Raw genomic sequence first — 27,954 nt, 5'->3', positions numbered from 1 at the left:
GCAGCTTGAACCACCTGCTGCCCCTGTCAGCACCGCCAATGACAGTACCAACACAACTACTAACGATCACACTCTTACAAGTGTGACAATTCAGACGATTTTGGCCCCAAAAGCAATGAGAATGGCTTGGATGCCGGGTAGTAGTAATTTTAATGTATGTTGAATTAATAAACAACTGTTGTTGTGTTCCTCCCTAAACTAGATAGACAGTGCCATCATGTGGCCCTCTATCATAAGTGCTGGTATTGACATTTGAGTGCCAGTGCCGAGCACTGGAAACCACCAGATCAAATTAAGCACTTCTTTCTGTTGCATTAAGTAAGCATGTTCAGTTATTCAGATCTTCTGGAAGGAAGAAGCCGGTGTGATGAAGATGTAGCAGCTGTGGAATTGCCTCAGTAACTGTCACTTCCCTAGAAGGTAATTCAGGTCTTTGAAAAGAGAATCTGCGCTCCTGCTTAGTCATTGTCAACTACCTAATGGCTGCTGGACTAGCCCTGGGTGTGTGTTGAAAGCATGCCATTGCTAAAACCTACGGGGAGTGGCTAGGAAAATTACACAGCCTAAAAATACAACAAAGGAAATATTTATCTATATATAATTGGGCAAAAGAGATGAGCTGAAAACTTTTTGGTTCTTCCCCTTTTAACACCCCGTTCCTTTTGTTAATTTTTATTACAGCATTCCTCAGTAGTCAGAACTCTTTTCCCTTGTAATCTGCACTGCCTGCTTGTCATAACATATGATTACTCCTCGTTCTGTAGATGTTTGCCTACTGAATAAAGCACAATCACAAAGCTATTTCCAGGCATACCTGTGAATCAGACCTAGGATCAGTCTTAAAGTTTGGGGGTGTATGTAATGCACGATTTACAAAAGGAGTACAGAGTTGTGATATGTGTGATATGTGAGCTACACATGCATGTTTGCAGTTGTGAGTATTCACACATAAAATGGCCGCAATGTTTAAATAGTAGCAGCACTACTGTAAGTGTCAGAGGAGAGTATCATAGAAAATGATGTGGCGTAACGGCCAGAGCTGCCGACATTGTAATTGGGGAACCAAGTTTGAATCTTGGCGCTGGCTCATAGTCCTGTGATTCTGGCCAAATCACTTAATCTCCCCGTACCTACAAAAAAATTAATGTGTCCTTGGGTAATGTAACTGGTGCTCATGTAAAGCGCTCCAATACCATTCTGGTTGAGTTTGCACTACATAAAAAAGCTGCAAAAAAAAAAAAACAATGCAAGTGAGGTTCCCTCCCACAAAGCAGTATTTTAGGGTATTTTAAAATATTTACACATGCACTTGCCAGGCCAGATGTGCACCCAATGGTGTCAAGTTCTAAGACTGGAGGAAGTTTATGAATGTGCAACTGCCTGTCCAGTATCTGAAGGATGTGTGTGGAAGGGTAGGACAGGCACACAATAAAGTTTATTGTCATTTATTGTTTTTATATAGAACTAACGCAGCCAAAGCACTTTCTGGGAAAGGAAAGTTTACAGGTGGTTACAGGTAAGTGGGTATATTTGAACAGAATCATAAAAAATACCAGTAGTAGGCACTGGAACGACAGGAATCATATGTATGAAAATTCTGTTCTCTGAAAGGTTTGTATCTTGCCCAGATATGAATATTGTTTTCTGGGTGGCTTGCCTTAGCCATCTGGTTGTCTGGTATGATGACAACGGTTTAGCGAGGTAAAAGGGTGCATGACCATGGTTTTGTGCAGAAGGAATGAGATCCTGGATTCGGCGCTCTGGTTGTTTGGGAACCAATGAGATGTATCAGTCCTGGCGGGAGATACTCTGAGTCCTTCAGATGTGGTTTGAGGCAGTTTTCATTATATTGTTCTCCTTGAAGTTCATGTCCTGTCTTTACCGACTCACTTAATAACAGAAACGATTGTTGGTAAAAGGAAAAGGGCAACATAATAGTGGAAATGGAAAATGTTGCCTTGATTGCATACATTACTTGCGCATTACACATACCTACATTTAAGGAAACTGTCTTATGCTAATTCACAAATGTATACTAATGTCATTCATATACACATAGGACAACAAAAACGTGATGGGTGGAATGATTGATTTAATCTGTCACTGCTAATTCCTTGGGTCGTGTTTTAGTCCATCGTTTTCCTGCCCCTCTTGCCACGCCACGCAGCGGCCAGCCATTTATAAGTCAGCCTTGTTTCTGCTCCAGTAATACCAGTCCAGTCTGAACTTCCTGGTCACTCCCCTTTGAACAGGAATGCAAGCAACCTCAGACTGTTTCCATCCTGTTTGGATCATATCACTGAGGTTCATCTTCAGTCAGGTGTACAGTGAGCACGGAGCTTATGTTGGGGCATATCCTTCCCACATAGGACAATTCATAGAGAAAAACAGATAAGTGATTGATTGTATGCTTGACAATCTCAGGCATTAGTAAATAGCCAGGGTCTCTTTCAGTGCATCATTTTTTTTGCCCATCTTGGACAGGAACCAATCATATTTAAATTAGCCTTGGTCCTGTTCTAGTAGGAACAGTTTAGCACATACGCCAGGTCAGGTTATCCTAACTGGAACACAAGCAACCCCAGACTGGTTTCAATGTATTTTGAGCTTCTCAGTAAGGTCTTGAATCCTAAGGCACAGTGTACACGGGACTCACGTCTGGAAATATTCAGTGCATTTATGGCTTCTCTGTGGCTAAAGTGGCACAGTTGGTGACAGACAATGGCCTAAAACCCTTTCCATCACTTTGTTGTTTTTTGCATTCTTTGTGCTTGTACATAATTAGCCATGCATCCATTATGCTTGAGTTGCATAGATATTCATTGTAATTGTCTGTGAATTGTAAACTATGTACATTTGTACACATAAAACTGGCATAATTTCCATACTACTCCAGGGTGAATTATACACTGTTTCATGTCTTGCTTATCTCATATTACAGAGCTAGTTAAAAAGTTATCATCCACTCTTTCAGGGGTATTTAAAAACACTTGCAGATGGTGGTTTTAAAAACTTTTTTTTTAAACCCAGAAAGTCTGATTAATCATTGAATATTGTTTTCCAATTTCAGCGCATCTTTTATGACGAAAACAGTGCCTTGCGGTAATGAACTTCATAAATTTCTCATCTGGGACACTGCTGGCCAAGAGCGTGTAAGTATGCCCCAGTGGCCTTCATTCCCTTCTGCTATGGGACAAAAACCACGATCAAGTGACAAAAATGATCTCTGATTCAGTTCACAGATTTGCCAGACCGCAGTGCTGCTTTATTTCACCATCTTATGCAAATCTCCACTTCCAAAATCTCCCGGTCTCACTATGAAAGAGGAAGAGTTACTTAACGCAATGGGTTTCTGGCTCAGAAGTTTCTCACGCTTGTTGTCAGTTATTTAAGCGTGGCGGCTCTTCCGTATTATTCCCTACTGTGGGACTGGGCAAAGCTAAGTAGAGTATATCCACTTAACCATTCATTTCACTGCCACATCTTTGTTTTTGGTTTTCATTTCAGTTTTCACGGTTTCAATTATTTTGCAAGCGGACAAAGACAATTATGTATGTGATAGTTCTTTTTTTTTGTACTTTATTTTCATTTTCCACAACCATACAGCATATAAAGGCACATTAACCACTGGCTAGTTACATACGTTTCAAGTGCGATGAGTACAGGCTACCTGATGATAGAGCAAACAGGCAGGGTAGCGATTAGAAATATATGGAGCAATACTCACCGAAAAGCTACAAGACTCCCCATACAGTCCCCCAATGCGTAAAATCGCAGCCCTCAAAGCCAATCCACTGCCTCCTACGTAGTCACCGCTGGACTAGAGCACACCTGAGTGTCCCCGTCATTACTCAGGGCCATGCCAACCAGCACAGAACTCACTTACCCGACCATCCAATGGACCCATGTCAATTGGCGCTAACCCACCATCACTGTCTCTTCAACGCCCCCCCCACATCAGCAACTCCATCATTGCCTGCAGGCTGGCATAAGGTCATGATAAGTATCAGACTGAGTATTGCAATATGCCATGTCCGCATACCATTCTGTCAGTGTCAGGGGCAGGCCCCTCGCCAGGCGCATCTCTATTCTGCATTTTGCATGCAGTAATCCTAGGGCAACCGAGTGCCTGAAGGTCTTTGAGACATCCCTGTCATAGCCCAGCATCGCCAGCAAGGGGGGAGATGTAATGCACTCACCAGCGATCTTCCACAACACCCCCAAAACTGCGGCCTAGAAGTGCTGCACACCAGGGCAGGACCAAGCCACATGGGCAAACCCTGCATCCTCTACCCTGCAGTGAAAGCAGCAGGAACTGTCCCCTAAGCACAACGAAACAGTCGAGCTGGTGTGTAATACGCCCTGTTGAGGTATTTGAAACGGATCAACAGGTGGCAGCTGACCGGTGATGACCGAGCAGCAATTAGTCCATTGTTTATCGCTGATGAGCAGGTCCAAGTCCTCCAGCCAGTCCAGTTGTGTGTTAATAACTCCCGGCTGCCACACTTCCTGGGAGCACGCGTACAGCTTTGCTATCATACGCTGAGCGCAAGTTAGTCAAACCGTCCAGCTCCTGAGGCTCCATCAGGGCCTCCCCTAGCAATTCCATCATCGTGTCCGTGCTCTGTAGTGAAACTGAGCCAAGACAGTATACGTGTCACCCTGCACACTCACCTGCTCCCAAATGTGGAGCACCCCATCTGCAAAAAAATCACCCCTACATCTCAACCCCAGTCTCTGTAATACGCTGGCCACTGCCCTTTCCTGGCCTCGGGGAAGCCACATGCACACTTCAGTGGCACCAATGGCGAGTAAAGCAGTGGGCCAGCTTGTAGCTCAGCTAGACTCTTCAATGAGTACTGTGTAGCACACAGCAAGTCCACGTTGTTATAATGATGTGCTGGTTTATCAAACAATGTCTTATGTAGAGTCAGGAAAGTGGCATCACACTCAAGCCACAGGTGAGGTAGATTACCAGGGTTGTGCAACCAATAGTGGGTGAACATACATTGTGCGGTGCTATAGTAGGCCTCTAAAGCATGCAACCCATCCATGGCATAGGGGAGAGTAAGCGTGTCCCAGCTCTCGCGCGTCTGTTTCCCGGCCCAGGCCAAGCGCACCATCAAGGAGTGCAAGTGACAAAATACCGAGCAGAGCAAATGAATCGGGATGTTCGAGAACAAGAACAAAAAATGGGGTAACACTACCATCTTCATGATAGCGATACAACCACACTGGGGCAAATGGATCAAACACTCAATTGCCTTTGTGAGCTGCTGCAGCGCTCTGCCATAGTTGTCTAACAATATCACTGAGGGGTCCCTGTAGACCTGTATACCCAAATACCATACCGAGTCCATTGTCCACTGCAGTAGATACTCCTTCTGTGCTGGAATGGTGGCTGCAGGAAGGAGGAATACAAGAGACTAATCCCAGTTAATATGTAAACCTGAATGACCACCAAACAATACGACCTCCCGGAGAACCTGGGACAAGTTGTTCTCCGGATTCTGTACATAGAAAAGTGTATCTTCCGCATAAGCAGACACAATTGAATTGTAGTGCAGGAAGCGCATTACATGGTGTGCATGATATTTGTGGAGCATGCAAGCCAGCAGTTTGGCTACCAAAGCATGCAGTAGTGGTCACAGGGGGCAGTCCTGGCTAGTACCTCTTGTAATGTTTACAGGTTTCTAAACTATCCCGTTGACCCGGAAACAAGTGGTCGGACTGGTATAGAGCACCCAGACCAATTGCAAAAAGCAACCTCCTACCTCCACACACCGCAACAAATATATATCATAAACCCCCATTTGACCAAGTCCAATGCTTTTCAGAATCTACAAATATGACAGTAGCACGTACATTCTGATCGATATGAGAGATTGCGCCAAAGAGGGTCTTGAGGTTGTATGTCTCAGACCGACCTGATATAAACCTGCCTTTTTCCAGACCTACAGTGCCCAGAAGCAGAGACTCCAGGCGTTTAGCCAAAATTTCCGCAAATATTTTGGTGTCTCTATTCAATAGCGACAAAGCTCTACAGGACAAGCAACAGCCAGCTGGCTTACCCGGTTTCAACAGAGTGACCAATAGCCTCGTGTATCGTAGGGGGCATACACCCTTCCTTCACCATTTCTTTATATAAGTGACCAAGTGCGGGACAAGTTAATCTTGATAGGCCTTATAAAAGGCCACTGACAGCCCATCCATTCCCGGCACCTTCCCACCTGGCACATCTTTCATTGTTACCATGATCTCTGCGGGGCAGAGCCATGAGCTGCTCCCTTTGCGCCACCATCAGCCACTTCATTCTGATATGGGCAAGATAGTCTGCTGTTGCCTGCTCATCATCCGAGAAGTGCGAGGCATAAAGATTAGCACAGTAATGGCAGAAACAGTTTGACATCTACTCTGTTGAATAAAGAGGTGTTCCCTGCTCTTCTTTGACTGCCAAAATGTTGCTGTCTTCACAACACAGATGCACAAGTGCCGCCAATGTAGCACCAGGATGCTTGCCCTCCCTACACACTCTTGCAGTCATGTACTTACCTAGATGAGCAACCTCGCTTTGTGCTACGCCATGATACTCCGCAAGCCAGGCCATGATGTCACCCAACAGACTGTGTGCCTATACAAGACCTGCCAGTTCCACAGCCAGCCGTGACAATCGGCCACACATTGACTGAAGCATGCTAGTGTGCTTGGATATGGTAAGCCGTTGGACATAGGCCTTGAAGGCTTCCCAGATCATAGCAAACTTTTTCACAGACCCTATGTTGGTAACAAAATATTCATATATTGCCTGTGCAAACTCCTTTCAGAGCAATGCGTCCATAAGAGAGTACTGCTGAAAGTTTCAGGAGAATGCAGGAGGCTGCAGACTGCCCATTGCCAGTACTAGCAGTGCCGGTGGTGATCTGAATATGTACGTGGCAAGTGCCCGCATTGCCAGACATGAGACCCCAGGCTCAAGGACACTAACCAGTAGTCAATGCGCATATGAATATCTTGTACTGTGGAGTAATGGGGAACCTATGCTGCCAAACATTCAGCAAACCACACTGCTCTACAGTATCATTAAGGCTGCGGGCTTCTGTGGCGGGCCCCGGGAGCAATCTTGGTCGGAGCATAATACACAATTAAAATCAACTCCCCAAAAATCACCTCTCCAAATCTGGGCTAGATCTCCACATTGGACAAGTCGAGCGCGCAGAGCCTCATAAATCTGCGGGTCGTCGTATTTGGGACCATGTACCTCCACCAGCAGATCTGCCATATTATCCTTGTGACATCGTACTACCACATATCAGCCACCCTGGTTCACACACAGTTCCTGAATCTTAAAGCCAGAGTTCCGTCAAACCCATATCAGCACGCCCCTTACCTGTGCGGTGAAGCTCACCACATAACGTGTGCCTGCCATTTGTCACAGCGTAAGGAGCCCACTTCCGGGGACCAACTGTGTTTTGTAGCAGCATGGCAACATTTATGATATGTTGATGTAAGAATGCCAACACTTTGTGCACCTTCCTGTAATCATTCAGCCCCCTAAAGTTCCAAGTAAGTAAGTTCAACAGCAATAGACGTCCAGCATCCACGCCACCTACAGCCGTGCCATCAGCCATCCTCATACGGCACAAATTGCATGAGCCAATCATATTGCAGACAACACATCACATTCAGCACTCGCTAGCATGCATTTGATGGTTGTTTTGAACATAACCCACCTCCCACCCACTCTGTGATCCCCAGCAAATAGCACAGTGATGTATTCTCCACCCCAAACCCACCCTGTATCCAACCAACATAACCCTAGTCGAAACATTGTGGCACACACATGGAACAGATGTTGCCCTGCCAGGCTCTCCGCAAACACTAGGTGCAGAGGGTCTTTACCATGCATAGCGTGTGCTACAACATGTATAACAATTGTCAACTACTGGGAACCCCAGCCGCCACCACTTGTCCACCTGCAGGATGCTGATCCGACATCCGGGGCCCACTCAGTGCCATCAAAGCAACGTGTCTCACAACCATGCCGTGGAAAGTCACAACTGTTCAGACACAGGTGTAGCAACAACAGAACATCTGCAGATGTACTCCAGGGCTGCCATCTCCTGCACCCCGAGCAGCAAACAAATGGACAAAGAGCAACAATTGCCATGCATAACCACAGTGCCTCAGGGATTGGCTGCTCAAACAAGTGCCACAGGTCACAGAACAGACAATAAGGGTAACCAGATCATAAGGCATTAAAGGTATTAGTCCTGCTTCTTCATGTCCTGTGATGTTGCTGACTCTCCTTCCTCTGATCACAGTAAACCCTGCTGAGCTCCCGCATCCGCACGCTGCTTCAGGAACTGCTGCAAGTATTTAGGGTCACTGTAGATCGTGGCCTTCCCAACCACCTTCACCTTCAGGTGAGCAGGGTAGAGCATGACATATTCCAGGTGTATTTTTTGCAGCCTGTGCTTAGCTGGAATAAAATGCCTCCTTGCCTCCTGGACGTGCACTGTAAAATCCAGAAAAATTGAGAGTTCAGTGCCCTTGTGGCAGAGTACCTGAAGTTTCCGAGACCAGTGCAGAGTCATATCACGATCCCTGTAGTTCTCCACCATGCCAAGATTTTCTGTATGCTTGTCCAGGCACTCTGAGATTTGATCCATTCAAAAGGACAGTGCATCAATCTTACCATCGATTTCAGTGAGACTGTACTGCATAGCAGACAGAATCTGCCTCAGCTTGCGGCCCATCTCTGGCCCTGCAGTGTCCTGACCAGCCTCAAGCATGGCTGCACCATCATCACGAAGCCTGGAGTCTTCTGCAGCTCGAACTGCAGAATGGGTTGCGTCTTACCCATTTTTCCCATGGTATAAAACTGTCTCCCTGGGTCATAGCAGAAGGCACCCTCCAGCCATGTAGGCCCACAAGAAGCTGATTAGCAGGTAGGTAGATTGTCTCTCAGTGTGCACCTCAGTACAGATCTTGCACAAGCACATCTACGAGCCCAAGTGAAGAGTCGACGAGTGCTGTCACCACAACATGGCCCCTTCAGCACCACAATGGCCCCAGTCCCACCAGATGTAGTTAGCTCATCAGCCAGCCACGGTGAGACGCTGCTTGTGCACTCTGCACTGCATCAGCTGAACACAGCATGCAAAAACTATCAAAGGGACCTATTCACAAAGGCAAATTTACATGTGAGCAAATCTATAAGTATTCGTTTACACTTACGGCATTGAGTAACTTTACTCCTATAGACTATTTACCATTTACAAGTGTAAATGTACTCAAAGGTGTAATCTTACATGGCACCACACACTGAATTCAGGGGATGTAGCCTAAGTTATGATTGCAAAGTTGCTACTCCAGTGTGGAGATCTCCCTATGATAAATTATAAAGAAAAGGTAATTAAAGTTTTAAAAACATTAGAGAAAATATTTTTTGTTAAATGGTACTTTTACTTAGTTTTATATATGTATTTCAAATGTTGAATACTTTAACAAGACACAACATTATAAACTTAATAATACATTAAAAACATTAATTATTTTGAATATATTAAATTTTAAACAAAATTATTTTTCTGAAGTTTAGTGTAAACGAAATCCACCTAAGGTAAAAAAATACATATTATGCATTTAAAATTATTAAGTGATGTAAATAATTAATTGACAGTAATTTATTATTTTAATGAATAAATAATGGTGCATTTGTTATATTTGAAAAGGTTAACAAATCATTTTAAAATGTATTAATAATTATGTTTTATTTTTAGAAAATTGTTTTAACTGTATATAAAATATAATTGCTTTTTAAACGTTTTAAATAATTTCATTTATTTCAACTTTAGTTCATGTGAGGTTTTATTTCAAGTTTGTTCTTGGATTATTTTCTATAGGAGGTGTAACATTTTCCCCAGCCTGGGTACCAGCCAATGACTATACCACACACTAAACTGGGTATCACACGTCACTATTCATCTGCCTGTAACCCCAAACTGAACATTCTAAACCTGCATTCACTTCACCACACTCTAACACTTACATCACAGTTCTACGGAATCCATTAGGAGCCAAGGGGGTTCCGTTTTTAATAATGCACATGACACTACATCTCCCCCTCTGTTAAGGTGGCTATGCATGGCCTTGTAAATATGGGCTGTCACACTGCACCATCGGAGCATTAAAAAAATTATGCTCTGGTGGTGCAGTGTGCTATATAGGGCCTTATAAATGAGGCCCTTAGACTTTTATATTTAAATAGGGCAGCTTGTGTAGAAAAGGTTGTAATGTACCTGCAATTTTCCTCTAGTTCCAACTGATGATATCCTTTATTTAAATCAAAGCGAGAGAAGACCCTTGCAGCTTTCAACTGTGTTATCATGTCAGAAATGTGTGGACCTGGATGTCCAATTGCCTTGATCGCTCGACACATATCCACATAGATGCATACAGCTCCTTCACTGTCCTTTTTGGGTACTACCACTATGGGAGAGACCCATGGCGCTGGACAGGTAGAACACTCAATGTTATCATGTTTGAGTAATGATTCAAGTTCCATTTCAATAGCTCTTGTAAATGGTATGCAGTTTGTGTGTCTCAGGAACAGGACGGATGTCCTCATTCATTTGCAATTGTACTTTCATAGTCTTAAGTTTTCATAACCCATGAAACAACAAAGGGAACTGACTTACTATTTCGTCATGAGCATTCATGTTGTAGTTCACTGAGATCAGTGCCATGTCAGCAGCTGTTCTGAAACTGAGTAAAGAGGCACTTGATGCCATACTTTCAAGCACATGAATGGGGGCTTGCATGTTTGTCTTCTTGGGTTATATTTTTGCTACATATAAACCATGACTTTTTAATGGTGCCAATGTATATACTTTAGTTTTTGATGGTGTCAGTTGTGGCAATGGAGATAGTTCATTTCTCCTCAGGAGTAATGCTTATCGACGCACCACTGTTGATAATGAAAGGTATTCAACAACCGTTTACTTTCAATGTAATCTTTGGACAATGTTTGAATGACTTTGGTGCTTTTTCAAGTTGACTTTTCTTTGACTAGTACTTTTCTTCACATGCGGCCAACATGGCACATTTTTCTGATATAAACATCGACATTGCATAGCTTCTTATTCATTTTCCCTTCTTATTGACACTGAAGAACCTTTTGATGATGATTTAGATGAAGATCAATTTAGTTTGGTGTTGATTTGTCTCAACTGGTGTTGTTGCTTGGCCTTGTGGGCATGTGTCGAACGTCGCTTCTCGAATGTTCGGGTGGCCATTTTCTCTTTTTGCTGTGACACACTTACCTTTTCCTTTGCTTTGCAATCTATTAGAAAATGGTTCTCCTTCCCACAGCCTTTGCAGATCTGTCCAATGGCAGGATGTTTACCCTTGTGTGGAGATAAAAATCCACACCTGAAACATAACTGTTTCTTCTGCCTTGTGCTTTTGCTTGCTTTTCATGTTTATGATTGACTCACTTTGGGCACCTCTGGCCTCCATGTCAGCAGCTTTTTGATCGGCATGCTCTTGAGCTCTGGCAGCCATGAGAATTTGCTCAAGACTAAAGGTTTAATTTAAGAAAAGTGGTGCTGCATCCAATCCAGCACCACTTTTCTTGCGCCCCTTATCGTCCCCCCTATTGCCACAATGTGTGCACCGTATTTAATATACAGCACACCATGGTGCAGGGTAGGGGCAATAGCGTCAATATTTTTGATGCTACTTATGTACTGTACAGGATTAATGCCAAACTTTTGGCACTAATCCTGCAGAGTACATAGGGGCCCATTGAAAACAATGGTATGCCCCCTTTTAATGCTTGCTCTGTGCAGGCAATATAAATAGCTGCTAAAATTGGCGCAGTGGAATCTCTTAGATTCCACTGCGGCATTTTGCAGTTCCCCTAATGGGGAACGCCCCCTTGCATACATTATGCTTGGCTCAGGCATAATGCACGCAAGGGGTTACAAAGTGGCACAATGCATGCATTGCACCACTTTGCAAATGTGGAGGGCGAATTTGGCCTCGTTGGGCCACTTAGCATCATAAAAAATGACACTAATGTGGCACAAGGATGCGCTAGGCCCTCTTAAATCTGGACCCAAGAGTTTCTTACATCATTTGTGGCTGAATGAATCTTATAGGCATCCATCAATAACTATGAGACATATTGCTTTGCCATCATTACGTTTATTGAACTTACAGTGTTTAATGACTGTATTCAGTCTCAACCAAATCATCTATGGTTTCACCAACTCTGTCATCCTTGATTGAAAATGCACCTTTCATAATCTACATTTGGCATTGGATTGAACTTGAGATCCAAGGCTTCTTTAATTTGACAGTATGTAACTTCATCAGTTCGCAGCGTTTTCTTTATGACTTCTTGTACACGCTCACCAGCAAGATTGTTAGCATATTTGATAATCTTCTTGTTATCTGTTTCTTCTAGTGCCTCAATGAAATAATCAAATGTCTTTATTCAAGCCGTTCATCTATCACCAATATTCTGCTTTTTGGCGGTATTGAATGGTGGTCGAAGGCGGCGGCATTATAATTTTTAATGGGATAGGCTGACACTGAGAATAGAGTCCTATTCAATACTTTCAGCTGTCCACTAGGACCCGCTTCCTCTATGCCACCTCTAAGGTCCTGTGATGTGTTGACCTCTGGGCCATCTGGGATAGTCTGTGAAACTGTGACCTCTTTCTTGGTCTCCATTGGAGCCCTTCACTTTTATGGAGAACTCTGGAGTTGTTCTGAGCCCCACACAGCAGCTTTGGTGGCATGCTGCTTTGGTGTGGATGGCTCCATAAGCACAAACCCAGGCACTTCTCCTTGGGCCAATTCACCCAGTGCTGTGGCAGTGTTGTGATATGATGACTCATTTTAATCAGTTCTGGTAAGCAAATGACCTTTTCGTTTATCTGAATTTCTTTGTTTTCAGGCATCCTTTTGTGCTTTTTGACGCCTGGTTTATCTGAGATTTGCAGCACTTCTGATTGCAGAGTTAGCTTGCCCTTTTCTGTTGCTGTTTGCTGCACCTTTAAAACCTAGTTGTATCCGCCTTCAGCATTATCAGTCAGTATAATTTATAGATTTATGTATTGAAGTAACGCTGTACCTCTCTTTACGGCCTTGCCAGCAGGTTCTTGACCAGCGATGTGTAGAATTCTTAGTGAAACTTTCTTTATTTTCAAGTGCTTCACACCGGCTGGAGTTGCGCTTTGACTCCACATATGCCAAAAGTTGATTCCTCACTCTGACGGAGGCACACATGTTACGCACAAGCAGTTTGCATGGACCACAGCAAACTCTCTGGGAGAGCACTGTCGATCTTCAGGTTACTTATCCCTTGCTCGTAACCAGTTGTAGCGTCTTTCCCAACCTGGGTACCTGCCAATGACGACACCACACACGGAGGTGAGTATTATACGTCTTCATCTGCGTCTAACCGTGAACTCAACATTCTAAACCTTCATTCTCTTCACCATGCTCTAACACGTACGTCACAGTTCTACGGAGTCCATCAGGAGCCAAAAGGGTTCCGTCATTAATAACTCACATTACGCTACAGGAGAGTGTTGTATTACCTGTGAGTTGCCATGGGTGGTGCTGGTCTAACTCCAGCTCTGAGCTGGAGTACATTTACAACTGTTGTGGGTCCTTTTTGGCTGCATTATCAATAAAAAAGCAGTTGGATATGATGAGTAAAAAGCTCTTTTGTAGATGAGTACATGCACCTCTGTAAACCCTTCAGTACCCTTCCTTAATACCTTCTTACTCCCATTTTCCAGCCACTCCCATCATTCCCTTCCACATTTACTACTGAAATGTATATTTACATGTGCAGAGACCGCCACACTCAGGGCCGAGATCTCTGCACATAAAAGAAAGGAGAGACAGAATTGGAGACCTCTTCACATAGAAATGTGAATGACATTTTTAGTTCATATGGTTCAATTAAGCTAGGCAGATTTCTGTGATTCTGTTTATTTTTTTATTAATATCACTGACCTGGCCACCCCTGTCAGATAGGTGCAATACGGCAGTAGGAGAATCACCTATACCTCTACATGGTTAAGTCTACTAGATCACTCTAGATCACCAGGGACGTCATGTTCCAGGCCATGGCTTTTAATATATCAGTAACAAGAATTCTGGAAGCTGTAATCCTGGTACTCATTAATCTGACAATTGCTGTGGAAGGAAAAACTGTTATCGAGTAACCTTGTTCGACAGAAATTGTTTCAAGGGTCCCTGAATGTATTTGTAAGGCTCGTTGGTTGTGATTAACACAGAGCTCCTCTCAACATCTTTCCTTATTGTGTATGAACTGTGTACCTGATGTAGATTGACTGAGGAGGGTGTTTTATTTTATCATCCAGTGCTCTATCATTCATCTGCAAAAAGCAGACAAACAAGGAAATGAGCCTGTCTGAGTCATTCAGAGCCCGCAGTTTACCAACAAACACCGATTTACATGTCTCCTCTACAAATACACATGGATATTAATGGCCTTTTTGCTCCCCTGCTATAATATTTCTAAATGTCATTTCATAGCCCAGTTTTGATGTGCTCTGCATAACAGGTGTCACTGTTGCCCCATCCAGTGGTACTCAATTTACTGACTTCCAGAAATGCGAGATTAATTATGCTCTTGCTGGTGTCCTAACTTGAGACCTCCAGGTCACGACTGATGTCATCAGTTAGCTACAGCCAGCTCCAACCTCCTTGTTCGAGTGTGGTAACTCACATTTCCAATGTGCATCACACGTTGTTCTAGTTTTCAAGATGAACAGTGTGGACTGGAAGCTATCCCGCTACCCTTCACTCAGTTATATTACTTTTGTACTTTGACATTTGGTGTTTTTGCTTCTCCTTTCACGGGCTGTTTTTCCAGCATGACTCATCTTCCTGGTTTTAAGAAATGCACATTTTTAGCAGCAGCTGCCTTTAATACCTCATTCATTTTCATATAACATCCTGGAAGCTCATGCTTGAGCTTAACAGGCAGAAAAACTGAATGTGGCTGGGACTGGTTGGATAAAGAGTGTAGTTGAGACAAGATCACTGTGTGTAGTTATGCAAGAGTTGAAATTAGGGATGAGCACCAAAGGCTTTTCAGTCTTAACAACTTGTAGCTCCCTATCAGCTACGAGCTATACATTGATTAAACCATTTGCATTCTGTAGTTATTGTGGTTTACATCCCATTTTATAGTGCTAAAAAAATAATTTATTATACCTGTTAGGCCCCCATCACTAGTGTTTTATAATAATCCCTGTCATTTCCCACCTGCAGGATTACAGCTACAGACGGGCCTGGTAACTCCGGGAGGGGTGAGCTTCTGGAGATTACACGTTTTTGGGGGAATAACATGTGGGGATTTCAATTACCTTGCGTGTCTTATCCTGGCATTTCACCTAGGTATTTCACCTGCTTGCGAGAGCTGGAATACCAATGAGCAATAGTGTTCCTTCTAAACTCAGAACTCTAATAAACCTGGTAACTTGTAAACTCCTGACTTGTGCTGCACCATCGCTGTAGTAGTTCTAGTTCAGCCGGATACACTGCCCTGGGGCACACCATCAGTCTACCAATTATTAAACCGAGACAACCACTAATATTTTTCCTGGAACCAGACAGGAGTTCTGATTGAGATTAATTCAGGCGAAGCCACCCCACCAACCTCTAGGGACCCAAGTATTTCCAGAAGGGTTTGCAGTCTTTGATATAGGACTGTCAGATGATGGCTAATTTACACATGCAAAACGGTGCATTTGTAAAATAGCCAGCAGGCAAGGCCCTTCAGCTCCCCTATACGTACATTAACACTTGTATATGTCCAGAGAGTAAGCATAATCAGCCTTTACAAAAGTATAAACCAGCCCCACGCTGCAGGCGGCCACTATTGGAAAGGGGCCATGGGACTTGGTTGCCTCAAAGGACCCCTCTCTGCTCTACAGGTTCAACAGGCTAAAGAGGAAATGCCAGAGTGGTAGAATAGCCGGCCTGGCCCTGTGCTATGTAGGAAAATTAGCAAATACTTGTTCTTTACTGATTCTGATTCTTAACAATAATTCACTTGGGAGGTTTATATTCCCTTACAACAGGCTGAGTAGCTGTGAGCAGAGCATCAAGGCCCGTATTTATACTTTTTTTGCGCCGCATTTGCGTCGTTTTTTGACGCAAAAACGGCGCAAACTTGCAAAATACCATTGTATTTTGTAGGTTTGCGCCGTTTTGCGTCAAAAAGCGGCGCTAAAAAAAGTATAAATACGGGCCCAAGTGTCATAAAGTCGTGTTTTAGGTTGTGCCAGGTCTGTCCCCGCCGGTACCCTCCATCTCCTACCCCTAGTATGACTGGTCTCAGAAAATGTGCGCCCCAGGAGGAGCATTCCTACATTACTTTATTTAATTTCCAAATTCTGGTTAATGTGTAAAACACTTCCATCCCTATTCCCTCTAACGACCGAATTACTAGAAGCCTAGAAGCACAGGTCCCCTAATCCATGCAGCCGACCAATGCTCTACAGGGAGGTAGAAAAGATTCTACAGTCAGAAGGAAGCATTAAAGCAACAAAAACATGGCTGTACTGCGGATATAGTCCCGTGAGCCTGTTGAATTTCGCCAGCCGAGCAAAATGGAACCCAAGATGGCTAACATGCTGATTGGATTCCGACTCCTCATCAGTGCCAGAGGATCTTGCAACAGGCTTGTTAGAAGCTGTTGTAAGCCTAAGGTCACAAATGTGATGCTTGGCCCTTCTATGGCTTTATGGCGACGCCTAGTGGTGGCTAAGATTACCGCCTCGACGAAAAAAATAACCAAGAGTGGGCAACCTTGTTCTTTCGATGTATATAGATTTATCAGTGGCAGTGCGGGCCCAGCTGCTTCTTTCCACACGCACTGAGGCTGCCCTGTCTTCGAGCTGTCCCGCACACTTTTTCTGACTTTGGGTATGTGACAAGTGAGCTTTATCCTAACAACTGTCTACACAAAGGCTCAGTATGGGGCAGGACGACCCTGATACTTTATACGGAGTCTAGCTTCCGCTCTCCGCCCTCCCGAGAGCTGCTATTATTATACAATCCACTTGTGAGATTGTTCAGTCATGTTTAGGGCTCCTGGTTTTCCATAATTTTTTCGACATTCTGTCTGTATTTTTTTGTAAATTTGTATCTGTATCCACATTTATTATGTGTTCAGGGTAAAAATAGTGAAATGCAAAAAACATTTCCACATTTATTTATTTTATTGATAAATATGAACTCATGCTTGAATGCTTAACGGGTTTCTCCATATGAAATAGAAATACACTTATCTGAAAAAAATAACATTATAAAATTAAATGGTTGTACAGCTACAGCAATTAAATTTTCATTCTGAAACCAGCTCCCCTAGATTATCTATGTTATATTCAGTTAGATTGGCTCTATAGCTTCAGGTATGTAAGGTTAGTCCTGGAAAATGTAAGGATTGGGATAAACTAAATTAAAATTTACACAGTCCCAGTGCACTTCAATTACGGTGTATAAAGTTACTAGGTTTTTGTTATAACTCGCTTCTTCCATATGACTAGGATCCGAGAGGTCTTACATTTTGTGGAACTGTTGAACAGTTACAGTTTTACTAACCCTTGGCTGCAGTTACCACAATCGAAACGCCGATGACCTGTTCAGCCGCAAAAAGGTATAGTCGAAGACTTTAGTGGTTAGAAACGGATATTTCTGTTCCTCTCCTATCTAAATTAAATTGTGCGTCCCCAACCTCTTCGCCAGCACCATCCCGTTTGCTGTAATTGCACATAAACTCCACCAAAATTCCCTCTCAATGATCAACAGAAGGGTTCGGATCTCCCGTGGGAAATTGTACAGTCGTTATTTCATTTTCAAATTAATCTTTAACGTTCTTTGACATTATTTTTTAGTTAACAGCGTTCTTTGGTGTTGTGCTTGACTTTGCTATAGCTTTGATTTGCTTATTTGTGAGGCATTTAGGAAATATCTCTCTCTCCCTGTGTCATAAGGAAGAAAAAAGTTAACTCGCGAAATGTGGTTTAGATAACAATAGCTATTTATGGTATGATACTGCCATCTACTGCAGATTTCTGCTCATTGCTGCAACTCTTAGGAGCAATGTGGTAGTGTTAATTTATGGTGTGCCATTAACGGCGTCAGTATAGTTCTGAAGTGTGATCAATTGTGTATTCTGTGATTTATTTGTATTATTCAAAACGTGTTTTCCCTTTAGTCAGGATTGATTCAGAGAATATTTTTTTCATTTATGTTTAAAATATCTGTCCAATTAATTAACAGCAGTTTTTCAAAATAGAGGAAAAGAGAAAACAACTTTTGAGAAGTCAAATGAGAATTTAAGTGAATCATGTCAGCCTCAGCTTGAGCTACTCGTGAAATATGTTGACTCTTTATGATTGTTATTTAAAGAGATACGAATATGTTCTTAGCCTGCTAGAAAAGAAAAAAAGATGAAAAATGACTTAATCTCTCCATCAAGCTATGACTTTCTATCTCAAAGCGACCTTTAATCTACATCTTGCTTGGTGGTTACCATTTCACTGGCTACATTTCTTCCTTCAACATCTTTAGCCCATTACAATCTGTCTTTCGATAACTCTATGAAACTGATCTTTCAACGTTTGTCCGCTTCCATGCTTGCTGACATTCCTGGAGCCTGCATTTTCTCCGCCTTGACTCTGGAAACCTTGTCTTCCTCTGGCTTCTCCTATCCTTCTGCAGTGATGATCATTTGACTCATTTCCTTCCTTCAAATCGCAGCTCCACACAAAAAGCTCAGATTACCTCACATTCGTAGCACACTTGATGGCGACCTTAGCGGAACTCTCCGAAAGCTAAATTGGTCATGGCAGCATGCTATGTTCTGGAAGGAGCAATACTGTGGACAGACATTTTTATCAGTGCAGTTGGATGTGAAACCTTCTGGCCTCGCTTATGTAACGATACATTTTAGGTATATGTCCGAGAACCTTGCATTAGCATCCTAGATGTATGTTCATTGTTTGCATGTATTCTGTGCTTGTAGCACATGTTTATTTGAAGGCTGTGTGTGAGTGAGCTTGAGTACATACTCCATTGGGATCCATTTTGAATACCTCTGGCTGGGCACTGCACGAGATTGAGCGTAAGGTCTGTTCTACTAGTGATCAGAAGTTTGTTCCCTACATTCTTGAGGGAGGATGGAGGAGATTGAGACACTGGGGTGAGGATGGAGACAGCAAGAGACTGCTGATGAGTCTTCCTGAGCACTGCCATTTGACTGATGGTAGGGAGAGTGCTTACGTTGAACTGCTAGTTCCATATGGGGTCCACTAGCACTCATTTTCAGGAACCAGCACTTATTTTGCTGCATTATATTGTGACCCAGAAGAGAGTGAAAAATACACAGGGAGGAAAGAAGGAAGTAGAAGATGGAAAATCTTGGCAAAGGGAGAAAACAGGGAATAAAATGTTCCTGCAAGAGTGAGGTAAAGAGGCAGGGAGTATTTGGTGGTGGATTAAAGAGGCATGAGGTGAAATCAAGACTACACAGCTTCCATATTTCATGGCCACATTCAACAGCCCCAGCCTTGGGCTTAGGAGCAAACAGTTTTGCCCTGGTACTTATTTGTTTACATACTAAGCACTGGGTAGAGGTGAGAAATTATACTTCAGGCCTGGTGTGTGAGGTGAGGAAGTTTCTAGGTTTGACCTATCCTTTTGTCTATCCCTGATTGCTATTTCAGTTGGTCTGATGACAGCCAGGTTTAGACACCTCACACCTCAGTGTGCTTATTTTCTGGGAGTTCCATGTTGGAGAAAGCCCCAGTGCCACTGGCTGTGAGAAGGGTAACTACGCACAAAGCATGTGTCTGGAGAACAGCTTGAGGAGGACATTTGGAAGAAGAGCCACCTAAAACCATTTGTACAGTTTGAGACAGTGGATCTACATCCTCTCCCTGGAAAAGGTGTATAAAAGTGGGAATCAAACCACCACACTTTGTTCCAGTTTCAAGTCCTTCATGACCAGAGGAAGGTTTTGCACTAACAAAAACTACTGTGTAACCAGGGCTGGCGTCTGACTAACAGGCTCCCAGAGATGAGGGAACAGCACCTGAGCTCTGTACTTTCTGCAGGAGTATCCGAGGTCTGCCTGGTGCCTGGAAGACCTCCTGGTGCCTGGAAGACAGCCTATCTCCTGAGGGAGGGGAGGAGTCTGCCTACCCCTGCAGGAGAAGCGACTGTACGGGAATAGAAGCTCAGTGTGTTCTTTGCCTGAGAAGCACTCAGAGAAAGAGGATGGCCTGAGAGAACATAGCCAGAAGTGTCTCCTGGTCTCTTTGCGGTTTCCAGAGAGAACCACAAAAGTTTAAATACATCGGTATATCAGTCCGAGGTGGGTTGCATCTGCCTTACTACATCAGTCAGACCATTGGTGCACCTACTATGCTGTGTGTATTGGTTCAAGTCGGGCTGTATATACTGTGTCCTCTGCATCAGGCCAGGTCAGGACTTCATCTGCTGAGCCATGTGCACTTGGCCAGGTCTGGTTATAGCCAGTGCTTTAAATGGAAAAATAGAAGTGCAGGTACTCTGTAATAGAGTACCTGCTTGTTTCTGAGAAGTGCCGGTACTCTCCAATTAAAAGTATTACGTTTTTCTTGAGATATGCCGGTACTCTCCCTCTGAAAATAAAAAAGTGCCGGTACTCAGTACCGGACAGTACCGGCCCATTTAAAGCACTGGTTATAGCTGTCTGACTGTGAGTACCAACTGCTGTGACAAGTATCCACATCAGTCTAGAAGCAGGCTACAACTGTCAGAAGAACTCACACACTGGTGCTCCCGCTGTGTTACATTACAAAAAAAAACCAATGTGGCCACATTCATAGAAGGCTTGAGCCACGTCTTATCACTTGGTAGTAGCCACTGATGCTGCACTCAACCACTGCAGTCCTCTGCTTCAAGTGGTGATGAGGCACTGAGCTTTTGCTGAAGGAGGCACAAAGGACTAAAGATGAATTAACTATCCCACTGTGACACCAGGGGTCAGAACTTGAGTAAACAGTGACTGATTGTGCATTTGGCATTTGGGGGAACGTACTCTCCAACTGGGCCTTATTTGTACATCTACAATAGTTCAGCTGAAAGACAACTCCAGATAGTTACCCAGATGGGAGACAGGACAGGGAGGGCGTTAGGGGTGTGGCACACACAAGAGAATTGTGATTCTGGGAACCACCCTGTATGCTGGATTGAATTGTGTAGCACTGAGCACTGAAGTGCACTTAAAAGGCCTTTCTCTTTTGAACATGCAAGCTCAGTGCTGTCTTTTGGTTGACTGTTGAGTTCTGAGCTTGTTCTCCCCACACCACACTTCTCTGAGAAGCCTTTGGCTGTTTGCTTTTACTACCCTGAGAGTCAAGTGTGGAGAATGTTTTACTTGGCCCAGTTTGCAGAGCCGTAGTAGGATGGACTCCAGACCACCAGTGGCAAGCAACCACAGCCTCCACTGTTGGGGTCCAGTAGCCCCTGTATGCCCTATGGCCCTCCTGAACAGAGTCTGTCAATGATCAATAACCTTTTGATATTGAATGCAGATAAAACATAGGTGTTGGTTCTAGTGAATTTTCCTTAGATTTGGACCTTCATTTAGTAGTCACTAGCTTTTGGCTCTCCCCCTGTCATTGCTACCTTGACTGAAAATTCTGGTACAAGTTACTCCCTTTTGAAGAGCTTTTACTAACATTCTTTATTTCCTCACGATGCAGGGAGAGGGTCAGGGATCCAGACAGCTATCACATATTCTTCCCCCCTTGTAGAACTTGATCTGACCAGCTGCTTATGAGACCCTCTTGACACTCTCTTGTTCTTTCTTTTTTTCTCCACACCTATTTTGCGCATCCCCACGTTTTATTTACGTTATGGTGCCAAACACTATTGCACTTATTCTCTGGTTCCCTTTTGGTCACCTCTTTCACAAAGGATTTAGATGTCTTATTACGCTTTGTACTATTCTACCTGATTGACCTGTATGTACTGTTCATCTATGTTTTCACAGCCTTGACAAAGTCTTGAAGACGAAACATGTGTTGGCTATTTTTCTCTATGGACTTATTGTTACATGTGATCGGCTGTTTTGCTTTATGGACTTCTTGTTACATATGATCTTCCTATTGTAACTCTGACCATCCATTACCATCTGGCTTTCTGGATACATGGACTTTTTGTACAACGCAATCTTTGTGATTGGGATTTGAACTATCGACTTGCATCTACAATAAACTCCTATACATCATCTTCCCAGACTGGACAGCCACTTAATTCCTGAACATTTTCTGGATCTACAATACGGGTGTGCCCTGGCCATTCTTCTTTAGCTATCACATATTCTTTGGATTATAGAAATGCACTTTGGCACGCCATAACAAAATATCTCATCTGCTGCCTTCAGATTGTGCAGAATGCACCTGTCACATCTGTTACTTCACTGGTGTCAGCACGCTTCTATTAAATCCTGGTTGGAATCCCTGCACAGGTTACAAACAAGTAAAAGGTTTAAAACATATAGGGCCATATGTACGAACACTTTTTCCATAGACACAGAATGGGTAAAAACCTTTGCTACATCTGGCCCATAGTGTTGTGCATAAGGCACCTGTTGACACTTGCCCTGAGTATCTCAGTTTTAGCCCTAGGTGTCCTCTCATATGCTTCATTCCCTTTCTCATGCACTTTTGGTTGTGCCAGTTCTCCATTGCAGAGCAGGAGATGCTCTTTTTTGATTCTGGGTTCTATTACAATTAACCAGAATTAGAAGACTCTGAAATGTGAGAGAGTGTAGGGTGCAGCACATTAAAGCCAAACCTATTGGCTTTACCAGTGCCTGTTTAGGTATGGGGTTTGACAGCATAGCTGCCACAAAGATCTATTACTTCCAGTATATGTAGTGTGGGTTTCGAACTTGCCCCTTTTTCATGGGATTTCTTTAACTAACCTCTGTCAGCCGTTAGTTTTACACTTTATCAGTCATGTCTTGGCTCAGCGCAGTGGAGTATTCATCTTCAAATAATGCTACTGGCTGTTTGGAAGCATTCTTCCACCTCCAGTTGAGTGCTTAGATTCAACTGCTTGATGGGTTACTTTACAACTATATCCCCACTCTGTTTGCTCCTTATGGCTTCTTTCCATGTATCTTGCTATAATGTACTATCACTGCATGTGGTAGTACATTGAACCTAAATCTACTGGCTTTGCCAGTGTTTGTTTTTACTTTGTATGAGGTGCTTACTTTATCCGCATATAAGAAAGAAGTGAGGCCCTAAAGTAGGTTTTTTACCCAGGCTGTGCAACAATCAGCCCAGTAGCCTGCAAGTTACACAGATAAATTTGATAAATGCATAGTGCCACAGCATATAATTAACAACGTACACATGCATAACATGTGACTTATCAGAATAAGCACCAGGCTGTTCTCTATATTTATTCCGAAATCTAACTGCTATACTTTTTGTCTAGTTTGAAGTTAGTGTCATGCCACTGCTTATTCTAAACTACCCGCCTCCTGCAAGACACGTGGGAATGTTGTAGAGATTGGCAGACAGAATACTCCATCACAATGGTGTCTGACATACTGTCCAGGCATGACAAGTGCAATAGGATATAATCCACCTGTAATATGGTGGGCGTAATACCAGTTACGTTTGTGATGTAGTATCCCACCCGCCAAACTCTCAATCAAGCCCTATGTTTTAATTTCATAAAAATGTTTGTTTATTTTTCCGTGGGTTAGCAGAGTGTTTGTCACACCACTATCCTGCTTTCTTATTTTCCTTGTAGTTTGTGCACTTGACTGCTTCTTGTTTTGATAAAATGTGGTGAAGGGTTCCCCTCCTGTTTTTTAGGTCTGATTTGATGGCACTGCTGTCGCCAGACATGATGTGTTGAATAAACAGGAGTACAGCAGAGAAGAACTGTGCCTCTACCCAGACCATGGTTCATCTGAGTACAGCTTTTGAACTGGCCCAAGCTGTGTGCTTTCACAGAAAGAGTGTTTAACTTCCAAAAGGCTGTGATCATTTGTTTATCAGGCTGTGTGAGTCAGGGCTCTTCAGCAGGACAACCTTTTGTGTTGCAATAGCCGACTGATCTAAAGCCCATCAGGGCACACACGTGGCACTGTAGTTCTTGGCAACAGCACATATGGGAAGAGAACAGTCAGGAGGAATGTGTTGATGTGTTGTAGTCCCAGCCCCATTCCCCCTTCTCTTTACACCAATTTCAGTGAAACCTTAACATGGCACTTCTTGACAGAATTATGTTTTTCTTTCTAATTTCTAGTTTAAAGGTTTATGGGCTTTAGAGACGTTCATGAAGACATTTTTTAAATCTCCTTTGCTCCCCTTTGCATATTCCTTTCTCTTCATCGCTACCCAGGGTTCTGTTAGTTGTTACTTCATCCACATTTACTTTGGGAGCCGTTACATCCAGGTAAGTACATTGGGAGTATCTTTACATCACCATTTTGTTTACATCAATTGTGCCTTTACTTTGCAAGTACGTTTGTAAGTATTATTTCTAGCTTTATATATTTCAAATTGCAAAATGTTAACTTAATGATTAATTTTAATTTAGTATGGAATATTTAATTTAGTTAAATTTTCTAATATTAATTTATTTAATACACTATCATCCTAAATACCTTTTCTCTGAACCCTAAAAACCCCTTACTACCCCTTAACACTAGTCTTCCCTGAACCATACAGACTCCTTACTACTCTTACCACTATTCTTCCCTGAACCCTAAAACCTCTACCCACCCATTACAGAGTCCCTCCCTGAATCCCACAAACCTCTAACCTTTAACGTTACCCTTCCCTGAACCCTAAAAACCCTTAACGCTAATGATCCCTGAGCACTGAAAACTCCATGCTACCCCTTAGTGCTACCCATCCTAGAACTTGGTAAGCCCTTTGCACCCCTTACAGGAACCCATCCATGAACCCTAAAAACCCTTTACTTCCCCCTTAGCCCTTCCCTTTCCTGTACCCTAAACAACACTTACCATCCCTTAATTCTAACGTTTCATGAACCCTAAAACCGTCCCTACACCTTTTCATTACTCATCCACGACCCCCAAAAATAATTACTACCCCTTAAAAAGACCCATCCATGAAACCTAAAAAACCTTGCTACCCCTTAATGCTACCCATCCTAGAACTCTAAAAAACCTTTACTACCCTCTATAGTTACCTATCATTGAACCTGTAGTAATCGTTGACACCTTTAAGGCTACCCTTCTCTGAAGTCTCAAAAATCCTTCCTACCCCTTAACCCTACTCCTCCTTGAACCTCAAAAACCATTCCCACCACTTAATGCTGCCCTTCCCAGAAACCTAAACACTTTGTACTACTCCTTAATGCTACCCTTCTGAGAAGCGTAAAAGCTCCTTACTACCTCTTAACGGTACCCTTCTCTAAACCACAAAATCCCCATTGTACCATTAACACCACCCAACCAATGAGACTAAAACCTCATACTACTCCTTACAGCTACCCACTCCTCAAACGTAGGTAAGCTTACTACTATTTAATACTACAAATCCCTGAACCCTAGCAATGCCTTGCAACCCCATACCTTAATACTACCCATACCTGAACGTTAAAAAAAAAAACCCTTACTACACTTTACAGCTAACCATCACTGGACCTTAAGAACCACTTACTACCCCTTAATGTTACACATCCCTTAAACCTAAAAATATGTACTACCCTTTAATGCTACCCACCACTGAACTCTAAAAACCTCCTACTACTCCTTATCACTACCCTTCCCTGAAGCCTAAAAACTCTTACTACCGCTTAGCACTACCCTTAACTGAACTCTAAAAACATTTATGATCTGAATATACTACTTATCTCTGAATCAAAAAACCTTTACTACTCCTTAACACTACCTTAAAACACCCTTACTTCCCCTTAACTCCCCTTTTCACAGAAAACACTTAAAACCCTTTACACCCTTAACTTCACCCTTCCATTAACCCTAACATTCTCTTACTACTCATTAATGCTACCCTTCTCTGAACTCAAAAATCCCTTCTCTACCTATTAACGCTACCCATCCCAAAAATCTAAAACCCCTTACTACGATTTACAGCTACCCATCCCTGAACCCTAAAAGCCCCCTTCTACAGCTTGATGCTACCCTTTCTTGAAATTGAAATCTTTGCTCCCATTATTGCTACCCATCCAATTACCCAAATAACCCTCACTACCCCATAAAGCTACCTTTTCATGAACCCTAAAACCCTTATTACTGCTTAACCCTTACCTACCCTTCCCTGAACTCTAACAGTTCCTTACTACCCTTTAATGTTACCATTCTCTACTCCTAAAAACCCTTGGTACTGCTTACAGTTAACAACCATGAACGCTAAAAAACACTTGCTACCCCTTAATGCTACCATTCCTAAATTCTAAAACCCCTTACTACCCCTTACATTTGCCCATCCCTGGACTCTAAAAACCCTTTACTACCCTGTAATGCCATCCTTCCATGAAACCACTCCTTCCTACACCTTAACCCTTCCCTTTCATAAACCCTAAAACTCCAACTACCCCTTAGCACTACCCTTCCCTCAACACAAAAGCCCTTACTACCCTATAATGCTAACATCCCTGAACTCTAAAAAAAAACCATTACTACACCCTACAGCTGCCTCCCCCTGTGCCCTAAAAACCCTTTATCAACCCTTAATGCTACACATCTCTGAACCGAAAGAATCCCTTACTACTACTTAACACTACCTTTCTCTATAACCCCATTACTGTTTCTTAATGCTACTCTTCCCTCTTACCCATCCCTGAACCACCAAACAAGTTTCTACTCCTTAACACTACCCTTCTATCAACCCTAAAAGCCCCTTAATGCTACCCTTCTGTAGACCTTTAAAGCCACTTAACACCCTTAATGCTACCCTTCCATGAACCCTAAAAGCTCCTTGCTACGCCTTGACACTACCCTTCTCTGAATCCAAAAATTCCCTTCCTACCCCTGAATGCTACCCATACCAAATCACCATTAGAGCTACCCATCTGTGAACATTAAAATCCCTTACTACCTCTTAAGTTTACCCTTCCCTGTACCCTAAAACCCCTTATCCTTAATCCTTATCCTGGATAGGTATCCATCCTTGAACCCTAACAACCCTTTTCTACCCTTAATTGCAACCCTTCCATGAAGCCTCAAAACTCCTTCCTACTCCTTGACAGTACTTTTTCCTGCACCATAAAAACCCTTGACTGCCTCTTACAACCACGTTGTTTCCTTCCTCTGAACTGCACAAAATCACCTGATTATCCCTTAATGCTAACCATCCCTGAACATGAAAAACCCTTACTACCTCTTACAGCTACCATCCCTGAACCCTACAATTTGTTACAACTACACAACTTTGAACCTTACAGGCTTACTACTACTCCTTAATACTCATTCGGGAGTCCTACCTGCTGAAAACAGGTGGAGCCTGAGGTGAAATACAGTGGAATAGGAATGGAATAGGGAACCGATTTACTGATTCCACTGGTAATTCCTCATTTTTAAGGGGATCCTCAGGGCCGCACTATCGGTCACTATAATTTCTATCACCACCTTCCTCCTTGAAGATAATAATGCCCCTGGTATCAGTACATCTGGAGAGAACTTACTGAGTGATGCTAGGGCCGATTTAATAAGGCCCTTAGTGTTATCGAGCAGCACAAAAAAAACTTACCACTTTAAGAGTTAGAAAAACCTTTTTAGGGCATAAGTGAAAACACTTTAAGAACTCTGCTAGAATAGGTTCTCCTGTTTATGTACTATGGAGTTGTGCTGTATGGCCATTTCAGTATAATGAACACCGCTGCACTAAT

The 27,954-nt window shown here is 43.0% G+C and overlaps 1 protein-coding gene across 2 annotated transcripts in view; it reads left to right on the top strand.

The window, feature by feature from the left end:
- Positions 1-27,954, top strand: part of RAB31 (RAB31, member RAS oncogene family) — a 327,089-nt gene that overhangs the window by 184,950 nt on the left and 114,185 nt on the right. For both annotated transcript variants that reach the window (XM_069216539.1, XM_069216531.1), the window contains exon 3: positions 3,071-3,152. In XM_069216539.1, coding sequence (XP_069072640.1) covers positions 3,071-3,152 — 82 coding nt within the window. The remainder of the gene's footprint in view (positions 1-3,070; positions 3,153-27,954) is intronic.

Source organism: Pleurodeles waltl, chromosome 2_1 (genome assembly GCF_031143425.1).
Source record: "Pleurodeles waltl isolate 20211129_DDA chromosome 2_1, aPleWal1.hap1.20221129, whole genome shotgun sequence".
Taxonomy (NCBI): domain Eukaryota; kingdom Metazoa; phylum Chordata; class Amphibia; order Caudata; family Salamandridae; genus Pleurodeles; species Pleurodeles waltl.
The sequence above is the reverse complement of the archived record's forward strand: the minus strand, read 5'-3'. Positions and strand labels throughout refer to the sequence as shown.